This window comes from Hyposmocoma kahamanoa, unplaced genomic scaffold (genome assembly GCF_003589595.1).
Source record: "Hyposmocoma kahamanoa isolate Upper Pololo Valley unplaced genomic scaffold, ASM358959v1 63, whole genome shotgun sequence".
In the NCBI taxonomy this organism is placed as follows: domain Eukaryota; kingdom Metazoa; phylum Arthropoda; class Insecta; order Lepidoptera; family Cosmopterigidae; genus Hyposmocoma; species Hyposmocoma kahamanoa.
In genome coordinates, this window is record NW_020653851.1 from 23,109,894 (window position 1) to 23,136,863 (window position 26,970).

Sequence of the window (26,970 nt, forward strand, 5' to 3'; positions counted from 1 at the left end):
GCAGGAGCGCTATCAGTCTACAACAACCTGTTCTTCAGGTCTGGATCCATTATGCTGGGGGAAACGGGCTGGTGGCGGCTGTTGCATGCCTTTTCTCCACCTGTTGCAGCGCATATTAGTGAGTTTGAACATCAATTCACATTCAAATTAAAAACTGGACGTATTTGTTTCTAAATATTGTATTGATATTATACATTGACTTGCAAATAAATGGACGACGGGTCTAATACATATGTCTAATGTTTGACCGGACACAGTGAAACTGTATTTATTTTGTTACATGTCAACTTCTATACAGTCTGTGTTTTCACAAATCAATGAACTGTGAACTTTAAATTGTACCCTAGGTACATTGACTTACAAATAAATGGACGACGGGTCTACAAATATAATACAAAAAACACGAAAAAAATGTCCCAAGTCAACCTATTTAAACGTAGTGACAAGTAAAGGAATGTGAAAAAGCTTTTAAATTGTAATGTCATCGCAGCACTGTCTAATTTTGCTTGCTTCGCTGTCAGTCAAACAAACAAAGACTAAAGCGTGAATGACGCTTTGTATACGATTTTAACGCCCTATAAGTTCGGACACTTTTTAGCGCGGACCTGACGTCCATATAATTGTAAGTCAATGGTATTATAGAGTAATTTATAAAATACTAACAACCTTGCAGGACTATTTTGCTAACATTACATTGCATAAGTAGCAGTAGACCTCCTTGTAAAAGGGTTCGTCCAGGAAAGTACTGCCACCTTATCTATTTCTGCTGCCCAGCAGTAATGTGAGCATTACTGCGTTCCGGTTTTAAAGAATAAGCGGCACTGCAAGTTTTATGGACAGGCGTGTCGCTTACCACCAGGCGCACGACTAGTTCGTCCTTTTTTGGTAGCATGAAAAAACGTTATAAACCACAACTTCCGTTCCACGACTCTTTCTTTTTATTAGTCTTATTTTTAATAAGGCCTGTAACACTTAGGTGTCAATATCGGCCTTGTGATGTCAATCCCTGTGGATTATTCTACTATATCGTGTCGCCTCGTAGTGAGAGACAAGACCTCACATATGAGTATAAAGTTTTAGCCCTCTTCGCCAACGGGTCACCCAACACAACATTTAACTACCCAACCTGCATATATCCCATAATTGAAATTGGCTTCTTAGAGCCACATAATGGCCACATTACATTAAATATAGCACATCTTCAAGTTTGTTACAGAGTTTTTATTAGATGGTAGAACTTATTTAAGGGTAGGTGGCCAGTACGTAGTCTAAAAGCGAACACCAATGCATTTCTAGAAAGTGCGCCGTCCACAAACCAGGGCTTCCGTTCAAACCAGGGCTTCCGTTCCATGACTTTCAGGCCAGATTTTTCTTTTCTAGATCAAAAAATTTAATTAAATTTTATTGAATTGATATTCAATTATTTTTTGTGAAATTACTCCACTAGTTTGTTATAATTATTAATACAAAGATCGAACACTCAGAAAAAACACTCGGAAAAAATTCCTTCGATCCGGTCGGATTCGAACCGACGCGACGTCTTCTTGCATACCGTGCCAGATGCTATACCAACTAAGCCACGGAACGAACCAACGGACCTCACGAATTTTTCTATGTGCTTGCGTCGTGTCTTTGTACTTGGTCTTTCAACGATTTTATAGTCGTAGCGCCATCTATGAGAAATCTATTACAGATTGATCACCCAGTTAGTACCTTTACAGCTACCAGTCCTGGCGAGAGATCGAAGACCGGATCGAAGGAATTTTTTCCGAGTGTTTTTTCTGAGTGTTCGATCTTTGTATTAATAATTATAACAAAAAATTTAAATTAGAAAAATTCGAAATTGGGCTTGAGCTTCCTTGAGCCTTACGCGAACAACTTAAAACACACCTGATGCTAAATTTTGTTTATCCAGTACTAGAAATGGCACGCGACAAGCCGAAAGGCCGACCGCGAAATCAAATGGCTCTAGACAAGACCCTCTTCATCGCCAGAGTCACTGAAATGGGTAAGCACATGTTCTATAATTCTTCAAACACTTCGGTGACCCAACGATTTGTACTGTGGTGCTAGATGGGGAGGTCCCAGGTTCAATTCCCGGTAGGACCAATTTGGGAAATGAATTTTTCTACATTGGTTCTAGTATGATTGTTGTAATTTAGGCAAAAGAACAATAAATTATTTGTATTGTTGTATTGTAAGTTCAAACGTGCAAGCGTCCTCCCCGACTACCCTCATCCGCACTTTCGCGTTTTGCACAAAGTTATCACCATTCAGAGCATAGTTTCCCAAAGTGGGCGCTGGGCGCGGAAGCAATTGGGGGGCGTTGATGCTGTCCAGGGGGTGCTACCGCATTTGAGCAGTTGCAATAGGAATCCGTGTTAAAGAGTTCGTCCAGTGAAGTTTTACAGCAATCTTAGCTATTTGTACCGCCAAGCATACGGCACATGGGACTTGTCAACTTATGTCTCAGGGTGACAGGCGCAGTGATAGTGCCACCTTAGATCCTTAGATTTAAAGCTCTGAGCGGCACTTCAACTGTTATGGACAGGTGTGCCGTTTACCACCAGGCGCACGCCTTGTTCGTCCCGTCACTTGATATCACAAAAATATATTTAAAAAACCCGAATTGTCTATATAAACTACACTACATACATGTTTTTTTTCTGATTTTGTGTGTCAAGTTCATACACTACCGGACACGTCATTCAAACCACCTTGCGTTTTTATCCTTAAAGGGCTAGAATATTAAAATATAGTTATCGACGAAGGAAAAGTATTTTCGGTTTTTTTAATTCAAATTTTCAATAATGACTTCAGAAAATGACGTTTAGTACATATGGCCCACTATAAGTTTCCGGAACTGGCCACTTACATAAACAATATTTAAAAAGTAATTACAACATTTGAAAATGGAACTCTTTGGCTGTAGAATACACTTTGTTTTATCTGACTGTCACTTATTTTTACATTATGGCGTCACTTTAGAAATTGGTTGTCTGCATCACCATGGATTTAACTCGTGAAAATTTTCGTAGTATGATTTTCTGCGACTTTAAGTGTAATTGAACAGCTCAGCGGAGCTTCCCTCGGCTTCAATCTGCTTTTGGCGATGAAGCACCATGCAAGACGACTATTTATAGCTGGTTTGCAGAATTCGAACGCGGTCGTGTGAATCTCAATGATAAATTTCGTGATGGTGGGCGTCCACTGCTGTGAACAACAAAAACATCGATTCTGTGCGCTGTATGATCAAAATAAAAAGGCATGCGACATACCATGAGATTCGGGCATCTTTAGGCATAGGCATGAGTAAAATACCATCAATAATACACAAACATTTGGGTGTGAAAAAGCTATGCTCTCGGTGGATCCCACACAATTTGACTGAGGCTCAAAAACGGATCGCGTCACTTGGTGCAATGCCATGCTTACCAGATTCACCGAAAGGGCGTCAAATTTGGTGTGGGACATAGTAACAGGTGACGAAACATGGATTTATAGTTACGATCTCAAAACAAAGCAGCAATCGAGCGTATGGATCTTTCGAGATGAGCCAAAACCAACCAGTGGCGTGCGTGCAAAGTGCCTCTAAGCGGATGATTGCTTCTTGTTTTAATTAAACTGGACACGTGGCCACTGTTGCTTTGGAGAATCGTTGTACCGTGAATAGTGATTGGTACACGACCATTTGTTTACTGGAAGTTATTGACAAACTCCGTAAAAATAACCGTAAACGCCGTATCATCTTGCATCACGGCAATGCCAGTTCTCATACGACCAGACAGACAAATGAATTTTTGAAGGTGAACAATGTTGACCTTATGAGCCATCCCGCGTACAGTCCCGCCCTGGCGCCTTGTGACGTTTATTTATTTCCAAAAATTAAGAACGAGTTACGCGGTCGACGATTTTCATCACCTGAAGAGGCTGTCGAAGAGTATGAAAAATATGTTTCATAGATTGTCACAAAGGAGTGGCATAAATGTTTTCAAAATTGGTTCATTCGTATGAAAAAGTGCACTAACGCTAACGGAGAATATTTTGAGAAACAATAAATTCATTTCTGACCATTTATAGTATTTTTTTCTTATTAATTCCGGAAAATTATAGTGCGCCTCACGTATACCGTTTCCAAAGTTGCATAATAGCATTTTTCAGCAATCAAGCATTGTTTGTTTGTGTGTTGTATTGAAATATTGAAAATACAAAGTGGTACGAATTATGTGACCGGGAGTATATAAAAAATACGTGTTTGCAATTATTTTTTATGGTGGTGGGCGTGAAATGTGACCCAAACAATTTGGAAACCCATGGTTTAGAATGATTAATTTATATATTGTTTTAATTTACCTTAAGTTTTAATTTCCAGGTTACGCGTATCTGATAAACCACGAGGTGGAGCTTCCGCTGGCCCTGGCGAGCGGCGCCGCCCTGGACGGGTCAGCGGCCAAGAAGCGTCGCGGCGACTCTGATGACCTCAGCGCCGTTTCCAGCATATCTTATTGCGACCAGTTTGACTCGGATTCCAAGTGTGTACCATTTGCCTGTAGCTTATAGTCAAATTTCATTTGAATACAGCGACAACCCCATCAGTCTACTGGTAACTGTCAAGGGAAACTATCGTAAGTTTCTCACTGGTGATGCTTCCCCAAAAAAGCTTATTAAAGTGTTTTTTTTTTTCATAATACCAAGTGACGGGACGAACGAGTCGTGCGTTTGGTAGTAAGCGACACGCCTGTCCATAACAGTTGCAGTGCCACTCAGGGCTTGAAACCGCAAAGATCTGAGGGGCACTACCACTGCGCCTGTCACCCTGAGACATAAGTTGACAAGTCTCATGTGCCTTTAATTTCTCAATATAAAGATCCGCAACAAACACATAGACAAATTCGTAAGATCTGCTAACTCGATCCGTAGCTCAGTTGGTAAAAGCGATAGCCACGTTGAAGCAACAGACGCTGGTGCGAGTCCAGTCAGAGCCAAGGAATTTTAAGTAATATATAACTATCAAGAACTGAAAAATTCACTACTCCGCATTCGTTATCAACCCACTAATATACTTCTCACTGCTGGGTACGGGTCTCCTAAAAAAGAGGGATTAATTACATGTGTGAACAGATATTCTCACTTGTTCTTCTCAGGGATATTTGCTACCTAACCTATGAAAAAAATTAATACTACCTTATCTCGATTCTAAGTTTTCCCATACTAATGTACTTCATTTTGCTTGGGTTGAGCGGCACTGGCCGTGACTCTGCTGGCTTTATTACAGAATTTACTTTTTTTGAAAAATGTATATCGTATACTACACGTGTACTATTTAGTTCAGTTGATATAAAAAAAACCATTGGTATACGTAAAGTACCTATTGAATGCAGCGGTACAGCAGTTTTGTTGTAAAAATGTCGAGACAAGTTTGTGTTTTTTTCTATCGTGAAAATTTTTAGAAATCGTGTTTTCACTCCAATGCATATCCTCAATTTTACTATATAGAAAGAAAGAAAGAAAGAAAAATAGTTTATTTGGTAACCATAATACAAATAGAACGTAAAAACAAAAATTAAAATAACCTTATTATAACATTTACTTAAAATAAAACAGTATTATATTTAAGATGGTACCAAAAAGGTCTCCACTCAGCTTATTCGTAACGAGACGTAGGGAAACATCTCGTTACGCTGATTTTCAGTGAAGCCATCAATTTACAGTTAAACAAAAATAAAGTGGCTTCGACCAAGTAAAAAGAAAAAAAAAATTCAATTTAAAAAAGGAGAAACTGCGAGTACATGTAGAGTCTGCGTGAGCGTGTATTGTGTGATCACTGTGTTACCATGTATGTGTGGTTGTGATATTAGTGTCAGTAGTGGAATGTCACAATCGCACCGCACGACTGCCAGTGCTGTTGGACACCTGGCTAGATAATAAAAATTTCTTAAAAGACAATTTGAAGGATGCAACAGTTTTTTATTATATATGTTACCGGAAATGTATGTAATCCGTCATTGTATACAATTCCTAGGAAATGTATGTAATTCCAAAAATCGCACGGAAATGTGTAAAATAAATTATATTAGACACATTTCCTAGGAAATCTATACATTTCCTAAATAGCAATCGGAAATATAAATCATTTGAGATTTCAATGGGTACGCGTACGCGCGTCGCAGTCCCTCTGGGCAGAAACGAATCATGTTATTTAGGTTAAGTTAGGTTTTTTTTTATACAAACGCAGAAGTCCCTCTGGGCAGAAACGAATCGGATTATTTAGGTTAAGTTAGGTTTTTTTTATACAAACGCGGAAGTCCCTCTGGGCAATGAGTGCTTTAATGAAAAATATTATTCTCATTTTAACAACGTGTTTTATTACAGAAAGCATTATATTTATACATTTCCTAATATATTGGAATATTGGAATTATATACAATTCCTAGGAATTGTACACATTTTCTAGGACATTTATGTAACAAATAGTTTTTGAAACAATATTTTATACATTTCCTAGATAGCTTCGGAATTGTATACATTTCCTAGGATTTGTATACAATTCCTAGATTTCATACATTTCCGGTAACATATATATTGTTTTCCAAACTGATTGATTCAACACTTTCACTGTTGTGCGGAATCAACCAAGGAGGTTGTATTAACTCTTAATTGGATTAAAATAACATGGAAGTTAATTTATATGCCTTGTTCGAGTTTGACATTTTTTTTTATTTACGTACAGTTTTTAATTTTTTCAGAACGGAACTAGTAGAAGAGAACACTTTGGAGGACGCGGTTTGCCCGATGCCTCTGGGCGACAGCACCATGTGCTCTGATGTGGTCAGCCTATTCCGGGGCTTCGAATTCACACCAGCCGGCTACGTCCCGCCGGTCAGTTGCACACATCCTAAAGTATTATATTTATGATTTTCATATGACAAAAGCGCTTCTGACGTATAATCACGTGTGTCTTTATTATACCAAGGATACTGATCACTTCCACAGAGCGATTCATCAAGCATACACTCCTTCCAACAATCCGCCTTATACTACGACTCGGACTCAGGCAGCGGGTCCCCGAATTACCAGCCGATAGAGCATTCTGACGATTGTGATGTCAAAACCGAGAAAACCGAACCTAAAACCAAAAAACCAGTTGAAGAGAAACCAATAAAACGAGACAGTTTGTTCTCGTCAGAGCTCAATTCCGTAGATTTGCCTTGGATAGAGAAGTTACCGGAGCCAAGAAAAGATATAGTGGAAATATCGGAGTATGAAGAAATACAATTGCTCAAACAAGTGGAACATTTGATACCCAAAGTGAAGGACGCCAACAAGAAAGCGTATCTGTGCCGGCTGAAGGCCAAACTGGCGCTGAGAAGGTTGAAGAGGCATAAACATTTGCCCATCTTTGATCTTGACAAGTGAGTTAACTAAATTCGTCATTGTTGTAGCGTTTTCGTTCTATAGCATCTATTTCGAACAGGATCCCAAGTGATAATTATCATTGATGATTATCGTGATAATTTATCATTGATAATTATTGTGATATATTATCATTGATAATTATCGTGATAATTTATCATTGATAATTATCGTGATATATTATCATTGATAATTATCGTGATATATTATCATTGATAATTATCGTGATATATACAATATCGTGTCATGTGTTTGTATCAGGGGCTATGCTCTCGATCTCCGTCTGACATCCGTCCGAAACAATTACTGCCAAATAAGCAATATTTGACCAAATGAAAAGACGCGTGATGCGAATGAAGCTTCATACTTGTCTTTTAATTTTGTCGAATATTACTTATTTGACAGTAATTGTTTCGGACGGAGATCGAGAGTAGCCCGCCTGAGACGTATTCAAACGTGTCAAATGTCATCCCAAAAAGTCACAAACCAAATTGTTTCCCCAAAGATTTTCTTCGTGTTTATTTAGTTTTCTCAGTTTGTCATTTTTAGTCAAAAATTAAAGAAACAACTATGAATCATCATGAATAATTACTCGATAACTATGAAAGAATTATCATGGTAATTAACAGAGAAAATAAATGCCATGATAATTTTAACCCTTATTAACCGACTTTAGAAAAGGAGGACGTTTGTGCGTATGTTACGCGATAACTCGTAATTTGTGAATCGATTTTTGTTGGAAAGAGGCTACTTCAGTTTTGTTTTCTTTAATTCGATAACCGATTGCAATAAAACTTGGCAAATAGATGTAATTCCACAAACTTTTGAGGTAGGTTTTTTTTGCCGAAAAGTGCCCAAAACCTGTCTCAGCCTCTAGTTAGCCAACCTTAGAAGTGGAATATTTTCTTCAAATTTAAATGGGGCCAATACTGACGTACCCTATTTCCAACAAAAAAAGAATCATCTATCGGTTCACAGTGAGTTATCGCATAACGTACATACAAAAAGGAACCAATCGAATTGAGATCATACAAAATGTTTTGAAGTCTGTTAAAAGCGCGATTTATTTTGTGAATATTGTGTGAATCTACTCAATATCTGACAAAATTGAATTTCAGAGCTGTTAAAATGTTGGGCGGATATGTGACGGAAGACCCAAGAGTTGCAATGAACCCTGAACGTGTTCTGGACAGGTTCCAAAGATCGGTAAGTAAAGGGTATTTCGTATATTTGCAAAAAAAACCGGAGAAAATTTGCACAGAAAATTAGATTGGCTATATATCGAGTTCTTAGGTTTTCGCGATTGTTACACATAGGAAATGAAACTATTTTTCCGGATTTAAATCGCGTATATTTGTTTTTTCAAACAAACCAACGGGCCCTTTACAGGTGCCATGGTCAGGGTTGACTGAGGTGGTACAGTCATCAACCAGTTATTAATAACCAAGAAAACCGCTGTATCCAATCGGTACTTTACATAATTACCGATTTTTTATTATATGTCAACTAAACTAAATAAAACATGTATACTATACGATATACATTTTTCAAACGGCTTTAATTCCATTTGTAAAAAAATAAATTCTGATATAAAGCCAGTATCTCTGTCGCTCGACCCAAGCAAAATAAACTGTATAAGCACGGGAAAAATTTTAATCGGGCTGAGGTAGTATAGACTCTCAAGCCAATCGAATTTAGTATAGCACGTAACAAGTGACGTCTCGTCCGGACAGTACCAGATCGCGAACCTGTGCGGCACGATCACTAGCACGAGCTACGGCACCGTGCTGCTGTCGTCACTGGCGCCACTGCCGTTCCGCTCGCCGCACTCGGGCGCCGCACTGCGGCCCTTCATCCGCCGCGATGCGCAGGCGCAGCCGCTCTGGCTCCGCCTCATGGACGAGCTGCTCCTCAAGACCAACAGGTCGGTCCCGCCTGATATTTAGACAAGCCGAAGTTTTAAAACTCAATTTTAAACATTTACTTTGATACCTCTTTAGTTTTTAGTCTTACTTCTGATCCAGTTTTTCCAAAATCTGTTATCTAAATTGTCAAAAAATGTAGTAAAGTATTGTTAAATAAAGTTATGTCGCTCCAACGCTAACCATAAAAAAAACAAAGAATACAAAATAAAAAAATCTTTTTGGTTCCAATGCTGACCGTGACGAACGAAGAACAGAAAAAACTATCTTGTTTTTTACTCCAAAGCTAACCGCGAAAAACTACGAATTAAAAAACTAATTTATCGTTTAAACAAAGTATTTAAGTAAATGTACTGTTACATTTACTTAAATATTTTGTATGCTCGTAAAAATGTATATAATTTCATTAAGAAAAAGGATATCCATAATATTAACCTTAGAGCTAAGTCCAAACTCATGGTACCACGATTTCGTTTAACTAAGGTAAACGATTCTTTTATGGGGCACTGTATACGTTTTCGCAATAAGGTTCCGGAGCATTTAGCAAGATTATATATTATATAAAATTGAAGACTATGTGTTAGGATAAAGATGCATGAAAAGACAACATTCTAGATTTCACACAAATTTGATTCAAAGTGTAATACCATGGTATTTAAGTTTATTTGAAAAAAGTATCTTACTCGTTCTTCTCAGGGAAGTCAGGACAGTGAACGAACAGTAGCTGAAAAAATGATGTTTTCAAATGTAAATTTATTTTACCTGTGGAATAAATTTTTCTTTGACTTTGAACGCTGACCAGGAAAAACCTACTTACTTACTAAAAAAATAATTGTACGGGTTGCTCAGTGAACATTACATCCCCATTTTTTAATAAAGATACCAAAATGTATGCACAACCAGTTATACGAATTGTTTAATTTTGTTCAGGAAAAAGGACCCGGACTACAGTCCCCCACCTCACGCCACCATCGACTACTCATACGTGCGACCGCAGCACATAGCAGCTGTTAACAACATCTGCGCTCAGTTCTTCTGGCCCGGGGTAGACTGTTAGTATATACTCTAATTCAAATTGAAGTCCATTGCGCCATGCTAAGTCATAAAGGTGTTACAAGAATGCATTTTGAATTATTATCATCCCTGAGGCCATGCTGTTCGATAAAATAACATCAGCCACAAATATTAGAAGCCCGAAGCCGAAGGCTGAGGGCTTTGATAACTCGAGTTTTGTATTTTTTTACCGTCGCTGATATACAATGTTTTTCATCACATTTGCTAGGAAATAAATACAATGTCATTTCACAATTCAGTCATAACACAACAATTTGTAAATGGCGGGTTTTTAGATTTTTTTTTTATGTGAACAGGTGTCTGGCCAGCTAGGTATTAAAATGTTATTATTAAAATTGTTTACATACATTTGTTATATAGTAACAGAAGCCCTCGAATACCCCGAATTCAGCTGCGTAGTGACATACAAGAAGCTGGTGGTGGGTTTCGCGTTCCTCGTACCTGATGTTGGCCGCAATGAGGCGTACATCTCGTTCGTCTTCACCAGACCAGAGTGGCGAAATGCCAAGATCGCTACTTTCATGCTCTATCACTTGTTACAGGTAAATAATTTTCAATTCCACCCTCACTATTCCTCTTTCAGTGTACTAGGAAGCCCGAAACACATGGAGTAATACCATTGACTTCATCTATCTGAATCCTTCCGTACATCCTGTATTTCTTGATTTTTACAATTTTCGGCTAGGGATGCACGTTTGCGAATCGATTTTTATGAAGATCGGTTCAAGTTTTTTTTTACTTATTTGGGAAACATATTGCATCATTATATTTCATTATTAACACATATGAAACAAACACTAGCCAAAACAGTTTTCACTAATGTTTAGAATAAGTTACGTTGAATCATCGAGTATATAACCGGAAATAGAGACAAAATAAGGACCATCCACCCCTGGCAACCCATCAGGCAAATAGTCCTTATATCACTTAAATATGAACTCTTGTTTGCACTGAAATCACAAATTAGAAAGATGAAATAGTACAGCGCCAACAACTGACTGTGTGTACGTCTCCGTATATTCCAAAAACGTTCTGTATTTATTGTAATACAGATAATGTCTCTTACTACGGGGTCTGTTCCATTCGGTGGTGCGGGAGAAACAGCAAAACATCTAATTACAAAACAATCGGAATCACATTTCATCAGTAATTAAATATGTAATTTTTCAATTTTTGTCCATTATTGACGACAATAAGCAATTAACGACACCCGTCAATTGTTTCGAATTCGGGCTGGCCAATCGGAGCGCAGTTGTCACCATAATGATATGGCAGAATAATTTTCAAATAAATAAATGACCTTTCGTCGCTGTTTCTGGTTATATACTCGGTGCGTTGAATAGACAAATTTGTACATAGCTATCACCAGGCAACAACTAACATAATAATTACTACTAAGCAACTGATTATAAATAGCTTTTCAATTTATTGCATATCACGATGTTCAACTACCGAGATATTAATTTTTTTTTGTGAAATTACTCCACTAGTTTGTTAGTTCATTAAAACAAAGATCGAACAAAAATAAAAATTCCTTCCATCAATTAATAATGTTAATAAAAGCTTCCTAATAGCGATTTTCTGTATCGATTCATTTGAATGCGATTTTTAAGTAAATCGATCCAACATTAAAGTGAATCGAATTGTCGAGATCATTTTCATAATTTAAACAAAACTGTCTCTTTCTGAACCCCTAATATAAAATTATATTAGCCTGCAAGAAAAGCAATTTGGCTATGTCTAAGTTCAGATTTTAATTGCAATTGATTTCAATTGAATTGATTTTAATTTCAATTAATTTTTTTTCAAAAGGCACCCGGTTGGGGGACCGACTAATTGCGGTTCTCGCAACTAACAATTGATCAATCGTTAATTGCTGTTTCGCAATTGACAATTAATTAATTGTCAATCTTTAATTACCAGAACACTAGTTTAAGTACAATAAGTCTACTATATTGGCGGTTGTCGTTACTTCTGTGCCATCTGAATATTAAATATTTTCACTGGCTAGTATCACTCAAAATAAAGTCTTAACAGACTGAAGCCAAAAAGTCTGTAAACATTAATTTTTTAACGAAATTAATTTTGAAACGATTTTTATGAAATACCAATATAATACTGATAGTACTGTAAGCCCAGCTTGCAGCGTTAGTTTTTTCATTACTTTTAATTTTTAATTTCCTACTACGGGTTATGCCGCTGCTTAAGATTGATTTTCGTTGAAGAAAGATTTGCGCTCTCGTAAATTTCGTAAAGTGCAGTTGAAAAATGTGTTTTATTTATTAAAATTCGATTCGATCAATGTCAGACTGTTACAATACAATTTTCAGTTATTTCTGCTTTGTCAGAAAATCTAATAAAAAATAGCATTTTGTTTAATTTCTATTTTTTTTGTGAAGGTTGAGAAAGGCTGTATTTAGTCGATGATAAAAGAGGTTAGTATTATATAATTGCTATCTTATTTAATAAACGTTACTATTTTATGTTATTACTTGCTTTTGTTCCGCTAAATGTGCCGGTGTGTGTATTTGTCAACACAACACAAACATTTAAAAATGACTATTAGACTGAAAAGCTAGCGCTAGTATCACCTTTAAAATCCAAAGTGGAATAGCCGTTCTTGTTGCCTTGTAAATATAATTAATTATTCCTGTGTGAAAAGGGCGTGTAGAGTTTGTATGTATTCCACTTGCAAACATTAATGCCATATATTCATTTGCAATATATTGCCGATTAACAAAATACGAGATTGCGTTAAGTAACAAAGTGAAGAAGGCATTCTTTTCGATGTCGTGTCGTAAATGTAATCAACGTAAGCACTAAATATGTAGAAGTGAATCAAGGTCGAAACTATTTGCCAGAACTTAACCTTTTAAATGATGGACGAATTAAAGCAATTGTTATAGTGTTTCCGGTATTACAATTCTGATATTGAAATAGTTTCAATATCAGAGTAGTCAGAAGCATAGACCACATAAATTAAGTATGAAGATTGGGTGCAGTGATACGCCGATCGCAGAACGTCAATTTCAAGTACATTTTAATACAACCTCGATTAATTAATAAAAATTTGTAATCTAAATATTTATAGTTAGGTTAGGTAGTTCTCTCCTTGTTCCTATCATAATTTCCTTTCATATTTTTTCCTATTGTAATTTTTATTTTCGAGGTTGCTGCTCTAAACATGTCCACACCCCACTGCTGTCGAAGTTGACCTGCCGATTTTTTAGTTACTTACGCATTTTTTGCAGGACTGTTTCCCCAAGAAATCATTGATATTGTTCCGCTCGAAAGTTCTTGATTAAACAAAGTATAACATCGCTGAAAATAAAAGCAGCACACAGCTCTTCCTTTATGTTTAAGAATGTCGTTCATGCTATTTAAACGCGAACTCTGGTACGCTGTGCATTAACAACTTGTTGATCAAGCCAGAAACCTAGGTTTTTTTTTTAATTAGCAACCATTACAACTTCTTTTGATTTTCGAGACAGTCGAGCAAGTTCTGCATTGTCTTCATGCAATCGGAGATAAATGCAGTACCGTCAACATAACGTATGTTAATAATAAGCTGGCCAAAGATTAGCACTTCTGCTTCAGTGACTGTTATTGCAATTTTAAAAATTGGCTGCTTATATTATTGACTTATAATATTAAACAAAAGTACGACAAAACGCAATTCCTCCATATTGATAGTTTAGTCTGGTGATTATTACATCTTTTGAATTAAAGCCGAATTTTAAGTTACATTATCCATACTGAATGAATTACAAAATATTGTGAAATTTTAGGTCCAAATTGTAGGTTTTCATTGCAGCGTAGCTCGTGTTACGTAGCGAGAGGTACTTTTATAAATTTAAACTGGAATAATCTTCAAAACTTGGTTTATTGTATTCTTTCACATATTTTCTGATTCGGGTTACATTACGAACTCTCAAGATGTTCTGTTCTTTCTATTTCATTTTTCAAACACATTCTAAATACAAAACTATATTCACTCAGCCAGTGATTCTACTCATAGAGTAGAGCCTAGACTACAGTACTTATACCATTTATTCATTATGTCACAATCATTATACCTAATGTACTGAAGATTTATTATACACATTGAAATTATGCCTTTTGCAGTACCTTTTGTTGATTATTTACAGTGTGTGATTGTATCCCTAGAAATTATATCAAATGTTATACAAAGTGAAAATAGATTATTTGTTGTTATATCTTCCATTACACACCCGATAATCTACAGCAGAGCTAAAGCGTGGTTACATGAAGAAGGTAGACCAATGTAGAGAATATGTTGAAACCATGAACCAATAAATCAAGTGGGCTGCTAATCGTTGCAACGCCCTACCGGGGTGCTATATGTATAAGGAAAAAATGTAAAATTTAGATCTAAGAAAACCATGTAGCAAGCAATGAATAAATGAAATAAATGAAATAAATGAAATCGCGACACAAGACAGCGTAGTCGGGTATTTAGTATCTATTGGTACACCAGATGTCGCGACGAGTCAAAGCTACTCTAATTTCTAGTGATAACAAACAAATCAACTAGATGGCGCTTATTGCACATATGTTTATGGATAGTGCCAGCTATTCTTTTTTTTGTTTAGGATTAGCGCCATCTACGCGTATTAGAAATTGACACAGACACACAAATTTGACAAAATGTTTTCTTGCGAAATGTTTGATAATCTCACATTGGCGAAATCGCCATTTTTTTTGTATAATTTTTATAATAATATTAAACTACCGTATATAGTTATTTTTACTTGACATTGGCAAAATCATTGATTATTTCGATGGGACCATAACATTTAAAAGAAGAAGAATAACGTCATTTCAGCTCATGATCAATATTTGAATAATATTATAAGGAGAAAACTGACTTCTTATATATCATATTAAAAAAGAATTCATTGATATCCGCGGCCATTTACATAAGGCTACTAATCACCGCCAGATGAGCAGTCCCTAGAGTTATTGGTCCGTCATTGCATCGCATGATGTTTACCTTTCAATGCCTACTATTTGGAGACTACATTTCTGAGGCAACCAATGAGAATTGTGTCACAGGCCTTTCTCCACCAATGTAATAAAAAACTGCACATTCAGCTTTACACTTGGGATTTCAATTCAACTATATCAATTGTCCAAATTGTAAAAGCTGCCCTACATATATGAATTACTTGAATCTGGATCATTTTTTATACAATGATTGTTTTCAGACGTGCACAGGAAAAGATGTAACACTACACGTATCACCAACCAACCCTGCTATCTTTCTGTACCAGAAATTTGGATTTAAGGTAATATTTTAGCATTACAACTAGTATTAAGTTAATGATGAAAAATGCAACTTTGTATTAAAATTAATTTATTTACATAGGTTTACAAATAAACCCGTCAGCAATCAAATGGTCATAGATCTTCCTAGTCTTATTGACGTCTATCTTAACAATACGTCTAGCATCTAACAGACGCAGGAATCCCATTTTATTGTTTTCACTTATCAGTTGTTCTTTAATCTCTAAATAATTCTCCGGTATCAGTCTCAAAGTAGAACATAATGTCTTCTCTGATTCTGATAATAAATGGAAGCCTGGTAAATCAACAATTTCCAAAGGCATTGAAGTACGTTTGAATTTCCTAGGCTGATTATCTTTATTAAAATACATCCGATGCTTTGTTGGTGACAAATCAAACTTCTTCATCATTACTGATGTTGCATGCTTCTGTTCTTTCACCACTAAGTCATTTTCCTTCTTCAATTGTTTGTACAAGCTTGCAGAGTACATGCTCTTTATACCATGCTTACGATAATCCGACAACCTAATGATCTTCTGAAGTAATTCCCATTCTAAATTCATTGATTCAATAAATGCGTCAAATTGCATGCCAGTCATGAATTGCATTACAGATATCAATTTTTCCCATCTTTGACGAGTCATTGTCAGATCAAACTTCTGCAGCCAAGACACGAGTTTATTAGGCATTATTAGACCATGGTTCTGGATGATCTGGTACCTCTTTTGTCGTTCTCGCAGCCTGGTATTCAAGGCACTGACTAAAGATACTTTTAAAGCGTCCATGCATTCATCATCATCTTCTTCTTCATCGGAATACTGATTCTCTATATTAAATATGCTTTCTGCATTATGATCATAACTTAACTCAAATTCTGATCTATAAGCATTATAGCCGGCCAAATGTTGATCCGTCTGATTATTCCTCGGTGGATTCCCAGATACCTGCGTGCTGTACAAATAAGGTATAATAGACTTCGGAAACATGGATGATTCAGTCTCTGGTAGTAAGTTGAGTTCTTTGTACTGAACATTTTCAATGTAATACTTCTTATAATGCTCTTGGCATTCTAACTTAGATCTGGTGTGCACACTTTTTGATATTTCCTCCCAATTACCATAGCCGTATGTGGATAATGCTGATAGTAATTTGCATTCCTCTTTAGCTGACCAATTGCAGTTCTCGAATAGCGGAAACTCGTTTCGTCGTACAGCGTATTTGTGGTCATTTCTATGCGTCCTAACCTCCTGTCCTGTGCTGAAACAACCTGTGCAAAGGTTCGTTTCACACTCACAACATTCTATATACGGTTCATGAGCTATTTCTCCGCAGCAATCGCACTTAGTTTGTAACACATCGTTCGACATTGTTCTGTTCACAGGTCGAAGAGTTAATCCAAGACTTCTATGAAAAGTACTTCGACATCGAGTACAAGGGATGTCGGCACGCGTTATTCTTAAGACTAGTTAGATAAATAAAGTTTATTTTTTTCTAATCATGTGTTTAAATTAGATAACCAACAGTAAAAATGCAAAACTAATCGACCGTGCTCTATAATAAAGCTAAGCAAACTTGACACTTGACAGCTGTCAAATGGATTTTCAAACGAGTATGACGATTAGAGCGAAAAAGACTATGTTCTTTAGATGTCTCTATAAAGAACTTCCTTTTTGGATAAAAACTGGTGCTAACGCCAAATTTTTCCTGCAGCGATACAATTCGTATTCATCATTATTCATAGTGCGCAGGACATCAAAGTTACTAGGAATCTTTAAAATATTTTATTTATAAATAAAAGATAGAAATCGAGACGAAGCTATTTATTGTAGTCTTTGTCTGAAGGTGCCACATGTGCCTCTTCGTAGGAAGTAAACGGACACCCATATTAAAAACGCGTCACAGATTTTGAATCATTCCCTTTCTAGAAGTCCGAAAGAGAGACCTTAGCATTAAATTAACAGAAAATATTATTATAGTTAGGTTAGTAGGTTTACTTTTGTAGTATTAGAGCACAAAACTAATAGGTACTGGCCGAAGTTGATATAGGTGTTTTGCGTTTCTTAGCTTAGTGACAGTGGTGCTCGAGCCACCAATATTTATACACTTAATTACACTATATAACCGATTTCAAGGGACCCGTTTGAGAGAGGTGTAATAAAAGTTACACAAATTAGGCCTTATATTATAAGACAACAAGCGCGGCACCCTAATTCGGGGCGTGCATCTAATGCGTAAGTGTCACCAAGTAAAAACTTGGATATGTAAGAAAGCCACAGTGTCCACTCAGGTGGTATTCTACGCCATAGACAACTATACGCTATCGGGGGAAACTCGCTTGACAAGAATCGAACTTCTATCCTAATGAAGTGACGCGTAAAGATGTGTGGCGCTGTTTGCAAACCCGGGTAAAAAACTAAGAATAGCTCTTCCTTCCTTTGAATTATACATACATAATATTTAAAATGTTTATCTACTTTTGTTAAAAAACGTACCGTCATATCCCAGCCGTTTGGGCCAACATAATATGCACACCACCACAATAATGTTTCCAAAGAAACTACTCTAACAGATTATGTACCTTTCAAATTATATATGTATGTATAGGTATATACCTAATGTTAATACCTGACGATATGGAAATGTTCCTACCCAGGTAGGTATACCAACATTTAAGAAACTAAGTAAGTATTCATCATTAATTGAAACAAATTGTTTTTTAGACTATAAATGAATTTTTGACATTAAAATGTTAAAACCTGCGACCTATTGTTTCGTAATCTCAGCTGCGTTATTATTCTAAGGCTGCGACCTAATTTATGATTTGGATATGCTTTCTTATTTTAATTTTTTTTTATTTAATTCATTTGAATGGGTAGTAATGTCATTAAAAATGGATGAGGACATAAGTATTCATGTAATCTTTCAAAAAATTGCACTTAATTAAAATTGTAATTACCTGTTGGCGTACCAATTAGGTATCTATTTACTGGCAAACATGCTGAATTATTTTATATACATATACCTAAGTATAGGTAGGTATAGGTATGATATTGTTGGTAGGTACCTGTATTAAACTTCCTACTTACCGAGGTACCTAATACAAATAAATTGTATCTATTTAGATATAACAGCAGCATCTGCAGATAAAAGCTCGGAGGATGATGTTTAAGAGCCTCATGTCGAGATATCCAATGAGTACCTACTTTGGTTAGACAACATGAAGTCTTGGTGGCGAATGTCGTTAACAGAATCACTGCGTGACCATTTCTGGAAATAGACTGTTCATTATTCCCTGCACGTTGATGTTTTTTACAAATTAGCGTGTAGACATGTACATTTAAAGATATAGGAAACAATGCCACATGCACAACGCGTAGCGATGTAGGTACCTAGATACTTAATTAATATCTAAGATAGCAAATGGCTGTGATGCGACTCTTGTTCAAAAGCGTCCCTAGTAGCGTGCGTTGGCCTTGTTCACTGGATGTCCATTAGATAGGTATGATAGATTCAAAATGTAGTTTCAAGATACTCGGCAAAAATTATAGCCTCAGTTTAGCCTAGAAAAAGATTCTGCGTCTATCATGTTCATGCCTTTCAGAGCTGAGTGAAACAAAATTGCTTACAGTTGTCTAGGTAGGTAAAGATACCCGTGGTGACGCACTGTTCTACTCCACTTATTTCGACAATTTAGGTATGTACCTAAGTACTACGTAGCAGTGGCATGGCGTCCATATACCTACCTCGATTTCCACCGGCTTGCCTCAAAATTTTCACGTATTAACTAATAGGCATTATTAAGTATTATATAAGTAAACATTTTAAAATAATTCACTAAATTTTATGAGTACTTGAAATAAGTTAACCAGTGAAACGAAGTGTACTAATACGTGTGTGTGTTTAATGGCGCCATAAACATCTTAAGAAAGTTTTTAGTTTTGCTCCGGCTTCACGAACAACAATTTTCACATCTCTCTACTGTTAGGTAGGTAACCCATTCATTAATAATACACATATTTTCGATAAAAACCATCATCCTACTTTTTGAGATACATTACAAAAGAAGAATATCTCCATAATTTTATTTTACTTTTACAAAAATCATGACAATAGGTACCTAGAGGTATACTTATAGATAAGTACATTAAATAGGTAAGTTAGCATGCACTGGCTAAGTATATACCTAGCCTTTAGATAGCTACGCTATGCTACATAAGGCTTTAGAATCTAGGCTCGTAGCAAAACGAAGTATTTGCGATAAACATACCCTATTTATCAAGCAAAAAAAACAAGGATATAATATACAACCTAAAATCATTGCTTGGCAGGCAGGTCAATGCTTCGCGCCCTTTATCTTGGGACACGTGAACGCGCGCGCCGCGCGGTGCGCCCGCGCTACATGACCTCCATTTATATTGCCTGCTCACGTGCCGTCTGTTTTTATCAAATCTACATTGTCAGAGCTAATTTTATCTCGCATATTAGAGGCCACTTCGCATTTTCTCTTAAAACTCTGCTAATTTCGAAATAAAATCTTTTGCTAGATACCTGATTACCCTGATCAGATATTGCATTGAAATTAGGTACACAATTTTCGTAGGTATTAATATACCTACTTGTTATCAAAATACCTAACTGCGCTGTGGATTATGAGATACATAGGTAATGTACCTACATACTCGTATACACATGACATACACGATCAATATGGTATCATACGCCTATACGTTGAAACAAGAACTGGGAACATTCTCCTTTTTGAAGTTGAATTTTAAGACATAATAGAGATTTAACAAAACATTACATTTCCTAAAGATAAAATGAAAGAGTATCAAAAGTGTTATTTTTCCATTATTGCCTCAAATAAATGCTTTCCATTGTTTCAATGTTTTACTGAAAATTTCAGAACAAAATTCACACACTCGATATACCTATATCTATGCTCGATATACCCATCGTTGTTTACAATCTATTTGTTTGTAATACGTATACGTGTGTAGATACAGGTATGTATAGTTATGTTGTTTCTAAGCATTTTCTAGAAAAAGATTGTAGTTATCTCTTTTCTTTACACTGTGAGCATTGTACGAGTGAATGCAATAGACATACAGAGCATATTATTCCTCAGCATTCAAATACTGTCAATCTGTCATTGACGCAAGTGGTTAAAACATTACTTGATTTTGCCACAAGTTCGATTGCACACGGGAAATACTAAAATGGTATTGGTGGAATGTGAAATACTCTTCTCTGATTGGTTTAAAAGTATACGAAATATTATGATTCCGTTACTTACGTATTGAGAACGTACTGAATTCGATCGCATTTTCTAGCATATTGAACTACCAGAATTACTTTTATCTCTTTCTAACATAAAGAATTCCCGTAAGGTTATGGAATATTTTATCTCGGTTTCTCGTCGGGTGAAGGTCCCAGAATGTTCTAGACGTTTTAATGTATATATTTTGGCGCGACGGGGGCAATGTGTTTCATTCATTTGTGAAAATTGTGAACTGTGAGTTGTGTTGTGGGAGTGATCGAGTATTTTATAATTTTTGCCTAGTTTTGCTGTTGGATTGCTGTTTGATATTAGGAAATAAGTAAGTATATTTTATTTCCAGCATTATATTTTAATTACAGTCGCGAAAATGTCATGTTTCATTTAGTTTTTCTCAATTAAATCTAGAATAATCTACGCGTGGATCATCGCTGTGTGTTACGTAGACATCCAAAAAAGGTGCCAGACGTTCGATGGTTAACAGAGTGTTTATTTGTTCCAGGGTTTAAAGTACAAAATGGGAAAAGATTATTACAAAAGTTTAGGATTGTCGAAAGGAGCGTCAGACGACGAGATCAAAAAAGCTTATAGGAAACTCGCTCTTAAGTACCACCCGGACAAGAATAAAAGTCCAGGGGCTGAGGAGAGGTTCAAGGAAGTGGCAGAAGCGTATGAAGTGCTATCAGATAAGAAGAAACGTGAGATTTACGATGCTCACGGTGAGGAAGGTCTCAAGGGAGGAATGGGCGGCCAAAACGGCGTCGGAGGCGGACAGTCGTTCAAGTACACCTTCCATGGAGATCCGCAGGCGACATTTGCACAGTTCTTCGGCGCATCGAGTCCGTTCCAGGCGTTCTTCGACCTCAACGGTGGCGGTGGCGGCAGTACCATGTTCTTCGATAGGGACATGGATGTAGACATGGATCCGTTTGCGAATATGGGCGGTATGGGCACGACGCGACCAGGTGGCCCGGGCGGCGCCTTCCGCAGCCATAGCTTCAACGTCCACGGCTCGCCTAACAGGAAGGAGAAGACCCAAGATCCGCCAATAGAGCACGATCTTTACGTTTCCCTGGAAGACATCGCGCGTGGCTGCGTCAAGAAGATGAAAATTTCGCGACGCGTGCTGCAGCCTGACGGCACATCAAAGAAGGAAGACAAAGTGCTTACCATCCATGTCAAACCTGGGTGGAAAGCTGGAACCAAGATTACGTTCCAGAAAGAGGGAGACCAGGGAAGGAATAAGATCCCAGCTGACATCGTTTTCATCATCAGAGACAAACCAAACCCGCTGTTCAAGAGGGAAGGTAGTGACATCAGATACACTGCTAGAGTGTCACTCAAACAGGTAAGCAGAACATTAATATCAATTTTATTGTTGTTTTGTACAAGTTAGCATAATGATGGTCTTGTAACTATAACTGATAAGGGAAATAACTGTAATGACTTCAATAGTGTAACTACATAAATTATCACATACAAACATGGTAGGTTTGAGTTTTCCATGTAGTAGTGTTATATGTTGTATGTGCAATTTCCATATGAGTCATGCAATTCTTCAATAAGTTACATTAGCATATAAATGCTACTGGATTTAGAACCTTTGCATAATGACCGCAGGCTAATTTAAATCTTGGGAGTCTGATATTCTGTAATGGTGTAACATATTCTTACCATTGTTTATCTTTTGTTGCAGGCTCTGTGTGGCACTGTAATTGAAGTCCCAACAATGTCTGGGGAGAAGCTAACAGTCAACCTTCAAGGAGAAATTGTGAAGCCCCACACAGTGAAACGCTTCCCTGGCTATGGACTGCCATTCCCCAAGGAACCAACAAGGAAAGGAGATCTTCTAGTAGCATTCGACATTAAATTCCCCGATCGTCTCAGTCAAGGAGTCAAGGAAATCTTAATGGACACTCTACCGAACTAAGCTAGAGAAGACTGCAGAATATCTCAGGACAGATTTTAGTGTTTAACAAGGGTATCAATCTGTTGAATTTGGGCTGACCAGACCCTTGGCCAATTCAATGTGAGATTGATCCAGTTTGTGCTCAAATCTCAGTGGGACATTCCTCGTTTAGGAAACTTTTTACTCATTATTATAATTTGCTGCCTAATTTGACGTTAACATGGTTTTTTGTAAACTGTGTGTTTGTGGAGGACTCCATGCGTTATAGTACGGGGAACTTGAAAGACTGATCTCGTCGCATGTTTGTATTGTCTTTAGTGTGTTTGGTTATCTCTAGTGTAAGTTGTAAATATTTTGTGTACTTGCTACATTGTGTACATAATTGTGAACTTGTGCAGTAATTGTAAGTTTTAGGTTTGAATTAACTTTTGTGAACAATAAGGTTCTTATTATTTTGAGATACCTATTTCTCATAATGGTAAGGATTTTGATAATATTGATGTTTTTGAAAGGTAATTCCAGTGTACAGAAACTTAAAACTAGCAGTTTGCCAAATTTGTGAAATTGATGATATAATTAAAAATGGTTTCGTGAACTGTAGGAGAAAATTTTGACGATTATGTAGTGACAGTTAGAAATTGTAAACTTATTACTTATAATTGCTGTTAAAAAGAAGTAATAAAAAAGAAATTCAAAAATTATTTCTCATTTTATTTATTACCAATATATTTTCGACTCACCAATACTATTGCAACTAGTCTAAACAAAACTGAAACTAATAGGTCATGATACAATAAAGCAGTGACGTCATAGAAACTGAACGAACGTCGTTGGCAACCTTGTAATATTTGGCAAATGTCATCTGATGCCGTCAGACACGGAAGGAAAGAAGAACATCGGCAGGGCGTGTTTTTTGAAAACATCAGGGTTTCGACCTTCGCGCCTGAAATACTGGTTTCATTATAGGAAAACGGAAGTGCAAGAAAGCTTTGTAAAAATTATCAACCAATTATTTCTGCACCGAAATGTATTCAAGAGTTTCATTCACGATTTCAGGAAGATAATAAAACTTGTCATATCGACTTGTACCCATATATCGATCCTCGATAATAAAGTGACGAAAGCTAAAACTAACATTCTTGGAACACTGACTAAATAATAAACAAAATACATGCAAAAGAACACTGGTCTGATTATCCTTAGTGATAATTTTATTGATAGGTCAATGGTGGTAACCCTTTCAATTCACCTGTGCCTTTTTTTAAAATTTTATTTTCTCAATTTTCGGAAAAGTAATTACCTATTACTAAATATATAATGATTAGTTTCATATCCTTAAATTCCTAAACGCATACATTTTAATTTTAAGCATTATTTTTCATTTACTACAAAAGTTCTGAATAAAAAATTTGAAGAAAAGAAAAATAAAAACCGTCAAGTCGAGATTGTGTAGATATAAAAATATTAAAATACAGCTCCCCAATTATAACTGGTGGAAACAGTCAATAAAGAAAAAAAAATTAAAATATTGCATTCAAGATGTTCAGTACGGAATATGGGCGAACAGTTGGCAAGTCGCATGCGCGTGGACCTTGTAAAGAAATGTAGGTATATCGCGGCCACGAAAAGCGTCTATATTCTAGACTACAACGAGGTAAGGTGCATGAATTTTAATCTAAAATCGCTAAAGGAAAACAGAACGACATGAATCTAAAAACAGGTCATTTGCCACTTGGTTGTTTGACCTATAAAAGCGTTATAATAAAAACTTATCTGTAAATACCTACTGTAGAATTATTCTATTATCTGAAACTGCAAGTAAAAGTACTTCTTTTGTAAATGTGTTAGGTGGTAAATGATGAAAGCGAATCAGTTTAATTAATTATTTATGTGCAAACTTTAAATTTAATTTATGATCATGAGTTACATATATATAGTTAATCTTTGACGTTACATAAAAATTTACCTAATACATTCTGAATACGATAAATCATATTAATATAGCAACTTTGATAAGTACATGGTCAAGAGCACGTCAAGCTTGACATCAAAGGCTTAAGAGGGAGCAGAGGAAAAATTCCTAATCTTCGATGTGATTTTAGAGGGGTATATCCACTTTAAAGTTAAAAACAAAATATTGTATGAGTAACTACACGATATTTTCAGGCATAGAAATTAATCAGAAACATAAAACAATAAAGTTTCCTCGATAGATAAAAATCACGAAATGACCTTTAATTTTCAAATTTTTTCGATTTATCCTCGAAATGCTACAGGTTATTAGGACAAAAATTAGATAATTAATTATATTTATGCATGATCGACAACTGTTACTACGGATTTTTTTTTAATCCTAAAGGGATAGAGTTTGAGGGTCATATTCCAGAACTCTACTCAATGCTCAAGTCAGGATTTGAGCAGACTTGAGTATGATTTTCAGTGCTCACTGCAATACTCAACTCCTGACTTGAGTATTGAGCACAGTTCTAAGAATACGACCCTTAGAGTTATTCCGCTAAAACGAATTTGGTACTTTTAATGCGCAAAATTCAACATCTCCTGTCACACGTCACGGGAATTTCAGGCATATATTTGTTTCACAAATTTGGGCGGAGCCAACGTCAAAACTTTTTTGGCATGAGAGCTCTTAAATTTAACTCTATGCCGCTTGAAATAAGAACAGTCCAAAGTGTCAAGATTGATGACTATACAGGAAGATTTTTTAAACACTATCCAAAATTTCATATTATGATCTGCAATGAAAATAATTATATACGTATTTTTTCTTTTAGTATCATTCAGTACTAAAATATTGAGATAAGGCATTACAAAATTATCCAAAAAAATCCTGACGTAAATGGTCACCGCGCATTGCGCTTCCGCCCCCCGCCCCGCCATTTGATTGATAACAAATAATAACATCCATAAGTTGCAAATTTTTCCTTCATACTTTAACGGGCTTAGGACCGTCAGATCGCAAAAGGCATTATTGTACCTACCTAAATTTCATAGTGATAAGGTAGTTTAGGTTACTCGTTAACGTTTAAATTAGCTAGGTAGTAGGTAGGTTTAAATTACTCAGAAGGCAATTTTACAAAGTAGGTAGGTAGGCAGCACCTTTTGCAATAAGGCGTATTTAAAAAATTTGAATCAACTTAGAATGTACAATAATTAAAATCAATGAAATTCAACTTGCCTACAATAAAACAAAAAAAAAAGGATTAAAAAAGTTGCAAATAGAGTATGCGGTATGCACTGGTGTGTATTTGTGTAAAAGTGTTTATCCACGTATCGCGCGTATGTTCTCTTCTCTTAAAGTGAGCGTGTTTCTTCAAAGAATTAATGAATAAAAGGCTGGATACATGACTTATCATTATCAACATTAGAAGTAATTGCCGCGGAAAAAAAACGCGTGCGTCAAAGGAATGGAATTATATCCGCCGGCATCCGTTTCCCAAAAACTACAATTGAAAGTTATGCCAAACGCGCAAAATCGTCTCCTTTACATTAGGTGATATTGTTGTGGCGTTCGTTCGTCTATTTAACTTAAAAAATTTTGAAATTGAGAAATCGCAAATTCTATGGCCCGACGTGAAATGCGGAGGTCGACCGCGCCTGACGTCACGCGCAAAAATACGCCCCCGCCCCCGCGCCGGGCGCCGGAGAAATGTTCGCTCGATGTAGCGTCTTAAATTCGATTGGCAAGACTCTGATTTACTTAATAATTTTCTATTATTATATTACAGTGCGTCAGGTGTGAGATAATTTCGACTCGAGGTCAATTTTACACGCGTTCTATTACAACTACGTAAAAATTACTCTTGAGAGTAGAGATGCTTGGTAAAAATAATTAATAGCCAGCTGTGGCCATGAGGGCGTGTAAAGAGTCCGAAACTGTTTGGTTTCTTTGAAAAAACAAATATACGCGATTAAAATAATATAATAGTTTACTGTAGTTGTAGTTTATTGTAGTTGATGGCTCAGGCATCTATATTTAGATAAACAACTTTTAGAAAAGGAGGTTTGCAAGTCAAATGTAGATACCTCGATGGTAGATGATAGAGACC

At 36.3% G+C, this 26,970-nt stretch overlaps 3 protein-coding genes across 3 annotated transcripts in view; 2 read left to right on the forward strand and 1 right to left on the reverse strand.

Moving 5' to 3' along the window:
• LOC113230056 (cysteine-rich protein 2-binding protein) overlaps positions 1 to 17,205 on the forward strand; it is a 44,490-nt gene extending 27,285 nt beyond the window's left edge. Inside the window, exons 2-12 of the mRNA XM_026463784.1 lie at positions 5 to 118; positions 1,916 to 2,008; positions 4,373 to 4,532; positions 6,747 to 6,879; positions 6,994 to 7,412; positions 8,532 to 8,619; positions 9,147 to 9,337; positions 10,266 to 10,387; positions 10,770 to 10,951; positions 15,638 to 15,718; positions 17,098 to 17,205. Of these exons, the coding sequence (XP_026319569.1) occupies positions 5 to 118; positions 1,916 to 2,008; positions 4,373 to 4,532; positions 6,747 to 6,879; positions 6,994 to 7,412; positions 8,532 to 8,619; positions 9,147 to 9,337; positions 10,266 to 10,387; positions 10,770 to 10,951; positions 15,638 to 15,718; positions 17,098 to 17,190 (1,676 nt within the window). The 3' untranslated portion in view covers positions 17,191 to 17,205. The remainder of the gene's footprint in view (positions 1 to 4; positions 119 to 1,915; positions 2,009 to 4,372; positions 4,533 to 6,746; positions 6,880 to 6,993; positions 7,413 to 8,531; positions 8,620 to 9,146; positions 9,338 to 10,265; positions 10,388 to 10,769; positions 10,952 to 15,637; positions 15,719 to 17,097) is intronic.
• LOC113230128 (transcriptional adapter 2A) lies at positions 15,788 to 17,158 on the reverse strand. The gene has a single exon (XM_026463907.1). The coding sequence runs from the start codon at positions 17,081 to 17,083 to the stop codon at positions 15,791 to 15,793; it is 1,293 nt and encodes a 430-aa protein (XP_026319692.1). The 5' UTR covers positions 17,084 to 17,158; the 3' UTR covers positions 15,788 to 15,790.
• Positions 17,206 to 21,193: 3,988 nt separating the features above from the next.
• LOC113229973 (dnaJ protein homolog 1) lies at positions 21,194 to 23,118 on the forward strand. The gene is made up of 3 exons (XM_026463675.1): positions 21,194 to 21,316; positions 21,497 to 22,342; positions 22,691 to 23,118. Exons 2-3 carry the CDS (start codon positions 21,512 to 21,514, stop codon positions 22,922 to 22,924), a joined length of 1,065 nt encoding a protein of 354 aa, XP_026319460.1. The 5' UTR covers positions 21,194 to 21,316; positions 21,497 to 21,511; the 3' UTR covers positions 22,925 to 23,118.
• The last annotated feature ends 3,852 nt before the right edge of the window (positions 23,119 to 26,970 follow it).

Coding starts and splice junctions, on each gene's coding strand:
- LOC113230128 (XM_026463907.1), bottom strand. CDS start 17,083: ATGTCGAACGATGTGTTACAAACTAAGTGCGATTGCTGCGGAGAAATA.
- LOC113229973 (XM_026463675.1), top strand. CDS start 21,512: ATGGGAAAAGATTATTACAAAAGTTTAGGATTGTCGAAAGGAGCGTCA. Junction 22,343..22,690: donor CTAGAGTGTCACTCAAACAG/GTAAGCAGAACA, acceptor CTTTTGTTGCAG/GCTCTGTGTGGCACTGTAAT.